Source organism: Triticum dicoccoides, chromosome 5B (genome assembly GCF_002162155.2).
Source record: "Triticum dicoccoides isolate Atlit2015 ecotype Zavitan chromosome 5B, WEW_v2.0, whole genome shotgun sequence".
Classification (NCBI taxonomy): Eukaryota; Viridiplantae; Streptophyta; class Magnoliopsida; order Poales; family Poaceae; genus Triticum; species Triticum dicoccoides.
In genome coordinates, this window is record NC_041389.1 from 130,551,715 (window position 1) to 130,561,326 (window position 9,612).

General features: G+C 42.9%; 1 protein-coding gene across 2 annotated transcripts in view; it reads left to right on the plus strand.

The window, feature by feature from the left end:
- Window positions 1–5,294, plus strand: part of LOC119307800 (intermediate cleaving peptidase 55, mitochondrial-like) — a 6,218-nt gene extending 924 nt beyond the window's left edge. The window contains exons 2-13 of one of the 2 annotated variants that reach the window (XM_037583880.1): window positions 414–521; window positions 1,438–1,701; window positions 1,792–1,884; window positions 2,516–2,722; window positions 3,325–3,428; window positions 3,663–3,729; window positions 3,813–3,920; window positions 4,024–4,116; window positions 4,211–4,301; window positions 4,402–4,472; window positions 4,619–4,747; window positions 4,851–5,294. In XM_037583880.1, the coding sequence (XP_037439777.1) occupies window positions 414–521; window positions 1,438–1,701; window positions 1,792–1,884; window positions 2,516–2,722; window positions 3,325–3,428; window positions 3,663–3,729; window positions 3,813–3,920; window positions 4,024–4,116; window positions 4,211–4,301; window positions 4,402–4,472; window positions 4,619–4,747; window positions 4,851–4,961 (1,446 nt within the window). In that variant the 3' untranslated portion in view covers window positions 4,962–5,294. Of the gene's footprint in view, window positions 1–413; window positions 522–1,437; window positions 1,702–1,791; window positions 1,885–2,515; window positions 2,723–3,324; window positions 3,429–3,662; window positions 3,730–3,812; window positions 3,921–4,023; window positions 4,117–4,210; window positions 4,302–4,401; window positions 4,473–4,618; window positions 4,748–4,850 lie in introns of those variants that run through there. The other variant, XM_037583881.1, reaches the window with a different exon arrangement.
- Window positions 5,295–9,612: the final 4,318 nt, after the last annotated feature.

Consider the following 9,612-nt stretch of genomic DNA (forward strand, 5'->3'; position numbering starts at 1 on the left):
TAGGTGATTATCTAGGTAAGTGCCTTAGTTTCAATCGGATTATCTTGCCGACGGAAACCCATCGTGCTAAATGGATACTTTTCAGTAATGTTCTGAGATTCGGTTCTGATGAGGTCCTTGGTTAATTTGGGTCACGTGTCACATCTTGGCAGCGCAAACAGAATGGAACTTAAAGTGTCCAAATCATGGTTCCCTGGATTCTAATCGCCACTAATTATAGGTTCGCTTTTATCATGGAAGTGATCAATTCTTTCAATTGATGAATTATATTCAATCCTTAATACTTCTGGTTAATGGGAGCAATTTGGTGGCATGAACACAACGCCCACGCCTCGTACGGGTCCTTTTACAGCATTATTTACCTTCTGAGTGTTGGATTCTGATTCAAGGCGTTGTTCGAATTCTGCATGCAGGTGGCGTCTCGGTTGTTATCTACCTCTCACAGTATAGTTAGGCGTGTTGCATACACTACCGGGGGAATAATTGATGTTGGCCAACCAACACCCAAATCTCATCCTGAGGTAATATCTCTTTTAGGATCAGTGTGCAGTTGTGTGGTTTCTGAACTGTGCTGTGCTGAGCTTCTTTTATAATCTGCTGTGGAAAAGTAGCGGCACAAGCAGAAAAGGCTGGTTAAACAAATGGTGAATTAGGCAAAAGCAGGTTGAAAAAAGGGGATTATCATAATCCTTGCTGGTTTATTGCTGCACTTGCTGGTTGTTTCAAAGTTTACAGCCATGCTAACTTTTTAATCTCTCTCTACTTTGGTAGCTAGACCATGTGAGTACTTACCTAGTGTTCATCTTGCAAGGTAGGTGATAGCTAGTTCTTTCAGTATTTTTGTGGCCCCCCATATCCAGATGTTGTAACACGTTGCCTCTTAGCTAATAACTAACTTTGTACATTACTTGTTGCCTCGCGATTAAATTATAATGATATCTCTTATGACAAAAACCAGTATCTATAAGAGTTTCTATACATCCATTATTATCATCATCTTTCATACACTCTGAATAGGATATTACCATAGTGTAGCCATGGTGTTTCAATGGTGTTCTTGGCTCAAACTAAGGCCAGAACGCCAGTTTTTTTTTTTAAGATTAAGTCTATCTACATGTGGAAGGTTGGGATTTCTTTTACCTGAATTTACCCCATTATCTAAAGAAATAAGCCTAATTCACCCTAAAAATCCCAAAGTACTTTGAATTTATAAGATAAATCAATTACTTTCTCTTATAAGTATTAAGTATAGCTTTGAAAATCAGTCTACAGAACAAGCCTTATTAGGCCAAACATGCCCGTCTTCATTGTTTTCACATTCATAAAAGTCCACATTCCCTGTGCTAATTCTGATGCATTTACTTTTTTTTTTTACTTTTGTGGTTGTCAAAGTGATTCTTTTCATTCTTTCTTAAATATTGTAATACAATGAACCAGTTATTAGCTGATGAGGAGATTACACCAGGCATCACAAGTGAGGAGTACATATCCAGAAGAAAAAAGCTTGTGGATGCTTTACCAGAGAAGAGCTTGGCCATAATTGCATCTGCAGATCAGCAGATGATGACTGATGTAGTTCCGTACTCATTCAGACAGAATGGTGATTACCTGTACATTACAGGTTGTACACAACCTGGTGGTGTAGCAGTTTTAAGTAAGGAAACTGGTTTATGCATGTTCATGCCAGATAAACATAAGGAGGTAATGATGACCTGTTAGCCTATTACCTCATGCTCTCATACCTTTAACTGAGCCAAACCATTCTTACTAGGGAATGTGGTTTGTCTCCAGGATGTAGTTTGGGAAGGTCAGACTGCTGGAGTTGAAGCAGCTGTGGATTTCTTCAAGGCAGATAAAGCATTTCCACTTAGTGAGATGAAAAAGGTTAGCTTTTGGGTTTTGTTTCCGCATGTTTTTGATTCATCGCCCCTGGGCACTAATTATTACCTTCTAATTGCTACCTGCCTGCACTGCTCCCTCCAGTCAAGAGATATTATCATTTGGGGGTGCATAGTCAAACTATTAAACTTATACTCCCTCCATCCTATAATGTAGTGCATATAGATTTTCTTAAAAAATCAAACCTCACAAACTTTGACAAAGTTTGTGGAGAAAAACATTTACATCTAGAATGCCAAACACATATCATTAGATTCATCATAAGATGTAGTTTCATATTTTATATATGTGGTATTATAGATATAAATAGTTTTCTCTATGAACTTGGTCAAAGTTTACAAAGTTTGACTTTTCAGAAAATCTATACGCACTATATTACGGAATGGAGGGAGTATATCGTATCTATATGAATATTGAGATTTAACATATGTAAATGATATCAGTATATAGACTAAGAAGAAATTTAGTATTTAGCATTAGAATTATTGGCCAAGGTTGCATTTTGGAGACCGTGGCGATTTCCAAGGCGACACTCTTTTTGTGATCAGAGAGAGAACTTTCTTAGTTGCTGGTCACAGAATGCTTCTCAATTGACACAATTTCTATTAAAATGTAGATCCTTCCTGAAATGATTGAGCAATCAAAAGTGGTGTATCACAATGCAAAGGCATCCACATCTTCTTATAGGAACTTTGATGCCTTCCGCAGGGCATCACTCAACAATAAAGTAAAAGATCTTACGCATTACACTGATGAACTGCGGTGGATCAAGTCAAAATCGGAAATCAAGTTGATGAGGGAGTCAGCATCTATTGTTTCTCAGGTATTTTCGGTTGTACTTCTGTTGTTTTCTTCACGCATTCTTAGGAGATATTGAGTCTGATGCTCTCTCTAAGTTCAGCCTTGGATAGAAAATTTCCAGAAATTATTTTGTATATTCCAGTAAAAAAACATTGGTCCCAAACTCTTAGGTGAATGATATATTTACAAGCACAGGGAAATTGCTGGTTGGGTTGAGGGTAGTGTTATGGTGGATTGTCTGATTGTGGGATTATACTGGTCCATTGTGCTGCCAGAGGATTAGACAGCTCACCATTGGCAATGGGAGAACTTTTCTTTCAAGACCACCAATGGGGTAACGATGTTGAGAATGTCTATTGTAGACATCCGTCAACTACTTTTCTGCCCCTTTAGCTAGCCCCACAATTCAGATTGTACAATTGTTTGGGTTCTATTATTACGTCTAGAATTTTACCTCAAGTTGCCAAATATGCATTCAATAAGCTAGAAGACAAGACGAAGTGACTCAATTTTGCAAGTCACACACTGTACAAGTGACAGAACGGTTGTCTGAAAGACGTGCACGGCTGCATGCAGTGCTTCTCTTTTTCTGTTTACTGACTTAAATTCTCTCTTTCTGTCCAGTCTCTTTTGCAGACAATGTTGCTCTCAAGGACCCACAGAGAGGAAAGCCAGTTAGCTGCTAAAATAGAGTATGAGTGCAAAATGAGAGGTGCCCAAAGAATGGCGTAAGTATATATTGTCACTGTATATTGTTTTTATCCTTCTGCTTTATATAGATTGCATCTGAGGCACTGACTGTGTGGCCCTGTGTTCATCCGTTTTTCTTAGCTGATAGCTGGTAGAATAATTTTGCAGTGATCTGTTGAGATCCATAAATTAAGGAACTATTGTCTTTTGTTGAGTGAGCAAGGTGCCATGCTAAGTTGATTTACGTTTTTCTTCTTGTTTCCTTATCTTAGGTTCCATCCTGTAGTTGGTGGTGGAGTAAATGGCAGTGTTGTACATTACTCAAGAAATGATAAGAAGGTACAGCAGAGTTCTTCTTTGGTCGTATATCTCAGATAGCTTTTCTTGTAAAGTTGATTTTTGCCGTTTGAGTCGTTTGACAGATCAAATCGGGTGATCTTGTCCTCATGGATGTTGGATGTGAGTACCATGGCTACCTTAGTGACCTGACACGGACATGGCCGCCCTGTGGTAGATTTTCAGCTGCTCAGGTAAATGCCCAATGTTCATTTCTTTATATGATATACTTGTATCCAACCCAAAAAGCGGTAATTTTGGACTTACGAGTACCTTTTTTGATCCTCAATTGTACAGGAAGAACTGTACAGTTTAATACTGGAGACAAATAAGGAATGCATAAAGCTTTGTAAACCAGGCACGAGCATTAGAGAGATACACCATCATTCGGTATATCCTCAGTATATGTTCTAATTCAATTTTTTAATGTAAAGATGTAAAACTTGATTTAAAAAAGTCCACGGCTCTAATCTCCAAATCACAGGTCAAGATGTTGATAAGCGGATTCCAAGAACTTGGAATTATAGGGAAGGGCAAATCTATCCAATACAATTATTTGAATCCAACCTCAATAGGTCTCAGAATCTACCTGTCTCTTGATTAGATTTGTCGTTTGATGCAAGAGATTTGGATCTTGGGACCAGCTTAATAACCCTTTGTCACCTTGGCATCCAGGTCATTCTTTGGGAATGGATATTCATGACTCCACGAGCCTCGCCTTCGACAAACCCTTGGAGCCAGGCGTTGTAAGTAGATCAGCACCAGCTGGCTTTTGTGCACCGAATTTTACATAACACTAGCAAATTTAGCGCATCTCCCAATTATCATCCGTCTTCCATGGAAATCTGAGTTGTAACACTGACAAGAGGTCCTGCATGTGGCATGTGCACAGGTAATAACCATTGAACCGGGGATCTACATTCCCTCGGTCCCGATACTCAACGAGAAGGCCCCGGACAGGTTCCGGGGCATCGGAATAAGGATCGAGGACAAGGTCCTCATCACCGAGAACGGTCACGAGGTACCGCCCTAATCATTTCATCCGGTACCGCCTGGGTAAATGTTAGTAGTAGCAGTCTGAATTGATGATGACACCCTGGGGTGGCTTGCTCCGTTGGTTGCAGGTGTTGACGGCGTCGGTGCCGAAGGAGATCCCCCACCTCACCACCCTGATCAACATGGGCGGTGGTGGCTCCATGACGGAATCCCATGAAGCGAGAGCTGCTTGCAACTAAGAGGATCTCACAGATAGATGATATCCTTTCCACCGGAGATCATGTGGCATCGACATTACATCCATTACAATTTTTCCCCTGTTGTTCCTGTCAAAGATGTAGAAATCGGAATCGCCTGAAAACCGAAACTGGGCGCTTTCGAAGAATTTCACCGGTTCGTGGCAAAACGCGCCCGCTGTTAGGGTTTGTATAATATGTTCATTAGACAAAGTTTTGGATCTTCATTATTTTTTGTTGTTGTTGAGGGAATTGGATCTTCATTTGTTGGTGTAATAACTGTAGCTGAAGACGGCTGTTGTCTGACAATCAATGGTGAAAGGGCTTTTCATGAAACTGTCTGTGTCGCGTCTCAGACGGAGGGAGGGAGCCTTCGGGTTTAAGCATTACGACCCACTCAAGTATAGCAGCAAGTGGTTGGGGGGAATGAAGCAGGAAAGGCGCCGTCGCCGTTGCAATCAGGCTTGTGCTCCTGGGCTACGGTTAACCGTCGCCGTCGGCCGCGCGCGGTTAGCCGAAAGGACGGCCCTACGGCGCGTGACCATAGCACGGAGTGGACGGGACGGGACGGAACGGCGATGATGTATCATGGGAATGGGATGGAAGCATAGCGAGTCATCGCTGTCGTGGCGTGGCGTGGTGGGCGAGGGAAACAGCAGGGCAGCCATGAATGCGCGCGTTGGTGGTAGGAGGTAGGTGGACAAAATCACTGTTTTGACCCTTTGTGCTAACAAATTCCCGAATTGACCTCGGTTGCAAAAAATTTCCTAATCTGACCTCTTTTGGTGATGCCAACATCCCTGACGTCTGGGTTGCATTGGAGACGCTAGGGACCCTGACGTCTGGTCCCTGGCCCGCACGACCCGCGACCACGTTGACCGGCTGACGTGGCAAAGGGGCCAGACGCCAGGGTCCTTGGCGTTGGTCCTGGTAAGGGTCCAGACGCCAGGGTCCTTGGCGTTTGGCCCTGGTAAGGGACAGTAATACATGTTTGTGTAGTTACTGCATGCAGGCCGGCCAGGCACTGTAGCAGCTAGCTAGCCTTTGATCAGATCAGATAAGAGGGTGTGATAGCAAGACATAAAGTTGGGTGCCTTTGCAATTGGCGGTGTACTGTGGTAGTAGTACTTTTAGGATGCGGCAGCAATACTAGCTAGCATGCATGCAGAGTCAGTATCCTCATCTAATTCACTTCCCTCGGTTAGTAATTCACTTCCCTCGGTTAGTGGTTGGAAATAGATGAGTAAGCTAGTAAAAACCATCAAGCTTTGACTAGTAGGGCCAATTTCATTTGCAGGGTTTTTCTAAAAAGAAAATTTGATTTACAGGGTTGTTAAAACATAGAAATAGAAAAAGATAGGAACGAAATGTCATGCCCATTCAAATTCTACATGATTTGAGTTTGTTCGATTGAATCACAGAAAAGAAGGAATTTTTTTCCAATAGGTTGCCGTGGATGCTTGGTAGAAAATTTCTACAGAATTCAATCATATGAATTAAACAACCAATACAGAAAAAATTCTAAGGATAATAATCCTCCGACAAACATCTTATGCAATTCCCTGGAATCAAAGGAGCCCGTAATTTATTAATCCTGAGAGTATAGTGGCAGTGAATTTTTCTTGATTTTTTTACACAATACTGTGATTTTGTATTTTTCACCAAAAATATTGATATTAAATCATGGTCCAAATTTACACGTTAAAGACTTATGTACTAATGGTAACAATCTATGATTTACATGTATGTTTTTGTATTTTTTGTACTAAGGGAAACAAGTTATCATGCATGCTCGACAATTGGATATGTACTAAAGGCATCTCCAATGCGGACTCTCAAACCGTCCCATCTGTCCAAACCGCAGTCTGGATGTGTTTTGCAACGCGGTCCTGTATCCGTTCGTTGGACGTCTTTTTCTCCGCAATCCAGAAGCAAATGCGGGGGAAGGCTTTGTTGGTGTCCGGACCGCTGCCACACACGCATCCGACAACCTGTCCAGACCCAAAACCCTCTCCCACGTCTGAAGTGGTTGGCGCCGAGCGGACGCGATCTCTCACGTCGCTCCACCATTGAAGCGGTGTGTCGGCCGACACCGGTGCACGCGCCTTCTCCGGGTTCAAACGACAACCCGTCCGTCTGCCTCCCTCCATTAAACATGTGCGGTTGCCTAGAAACATACTCTAGCGTCACTCGTCCGTCCGTCTGCCGCCCACCATTAACCACCTCGCCGGCTGGCCTGCCATTCATCCGCTATAAAAATTCCAGGCCCAGCAACAACCGCATCCAACCTCCTCCGCTCCCTATCTCCTCTCGGCATCTCACCCGCCACGGCCTCCTCGAGCTCCAAAGCCCTGTGGGTCAGCCTCTCATCCGAACAAAAGAAGGAGATCGCTGCCATTGCGGCCGGTTGGCAGTAACTACACAAACATGTATTACTGTCCCTTACCAGGGCCAGACGCCAAGGACCCTGGCGTCTGGACCCTTACCAGGGCCAGACGCCAAGTATCCTGGTGTCTGGCCCCTTTGCCACGTTAGCCGGTCAACGTGGTCGCGGGTCGTGTGGGCCAGGAACCAGACGCCAGGGTCCCTGGCTTCTCCAATGCAACCTAGACGCCAGAGATATTGGCGTCACCAAAAGAGGTCAGATTAGGAATTTTTTTGCAACCGAGGTCAATTCGGGAATTTGTTAGCATAAAAGGTCAAAACAGTGATTTTGTCCGTGGTAGGTTCGGGGGTGGTGGTGTGCGGATACCGGATAGTGATGAAATCAGATGATGGACGGATGGAGGCCTGCCTGCCTGATAACGCTGCCGTCCTTCGGTCCTGCGATCCTGCCTCTCCGGCTTTAAATCTTGCACAGAGGAAACGCGTTGCCCGAGCCCCCAAAAACATTCATGTCTTCTCCGTGGACTGCTCTACGCGTGAAACGTTTGAATCGCCACCAACAGGGCGCCGGAATGAAATCTTTGGCTCAAAGTGGAATTTCAGTTCCATTTTCAGGGAGCTGTGGTACAACATGATGCATCTTCAGAAAGTTCGCAACATGCTATGCATCTTGTGCTGAGAGGCAGACACGTAATCTGGACTTATCAAATCATACATGTGGGCTGCCTCTTCACCCTCATCCTCCACAATCATGTTCTGCAATACTATTACTCAACAAATCATCACCTGCGACATTGTCTTCCGATCCCACATCTTGCGGCTCCACGAACAATACCCAAATGAGCTTGGAACACTCCAAAGGCCCCCTCAACATCCTTCCTAGCAGCTTCTTGCATTTGTGCAAAGAGATGTCATTCTTTACGTTAGGGATTAATAAATTAATTTGTCGTATGAAGTATGGGTTCGGTTGGAGGCACTCTTTACAGATTATTCATCCACTAGTTACCCTGAATTTTGCATGGAACCCACTAACAAAATGATGCCACACCATTTTATAACTTCCATCCGTAATCCCACCATCCGTAAGTGTAACACAAAACTCTTTACAACAACAATTTTTTTGAGGGAATACAACAACAATTAATAGAAACGAGATTCCATGTTTGTAATGGATAGTGATGGTCGGGCCGGTGGGCTTGTTTTATTTTACCATAAAGTGAATAAAATCCAGTTGAACTTTGTTTTTTCCCATGCTATTGATATATTTTTTCCTGCCTGAGGATGTTGTACAATGGGGATCTATGGTTTTTTATGGTCATCCGGCTTTGTCTGAACGTCATATGTCTTGGGATGATATTTGTAACTTACATAAAAAGGGTGATCATCCTTGGGTTGTTCTAGGAGATTTTAGTGAAACTGTATACTCATCTCAAAAAGAGGGCGGTAATGCGAGACCAAATGATATGATGAAGAATTTCCATGACTGTCTCATGGAGTGTGGTCTGTAAGATTTGGGTTTCGTTGGTGACCCTTTTACTTGGAAGAGAGGTGATATCACAGAAAGACTTGACCTAGAATTTTGTCATGTCGTGTGAGAAAATTCCCTCATGTTGTGGTTATAAATGAGGAACATGTGCATTCTGACCACCTTCCTTTGTTTCTGCATGATGATTATTTTGATGATAATATGTTTACTCGTCTAAAGGATCGTGTAAAATAGGTTGAAGCTAGATGGCTCAAAGAAGAGACAATTGAGAAAATTGTGAAGACGGCTTGGGAAAAGGCCAAAATGGCGGCTGTTGGTCCATCTCTTGCAGTGCGCACTCAGACGGTGCACGCTGATTTGTATTCTTGGAATCGATACTCTGAGGGACCGAAACGACGAATGAATTTTTTTTAAATAGTAATGAATTTACGGTGTGGCCCTATGAATGCAGAGCCTATTTAACGACAAAAGGAAGTTCTTGTTCTCAATGAGCATCTTGGATCAAGAAGAAACTTTCTAGCTTCATATAGGTCCTGCAAATTGGTTGATGCATGGGATCGTGATACGTCATTTTTCCATAGTGCAACTACAGCCAGAAAAAGGAGAATAGTAAAAACACTTCTTGATGACATGAGTGTTTGCCGACAAGGTACGGAACTGAAGTATCATATGACGAGCTATTTTCTAATCCTTTTACCCTAGAAGTTTTGCAACTGTACCGGGAAGTTTTATGTCTTGTTCAAAGAAGAGTGTTTGGTGGGATCAATAATGCCCTCCTTGCAC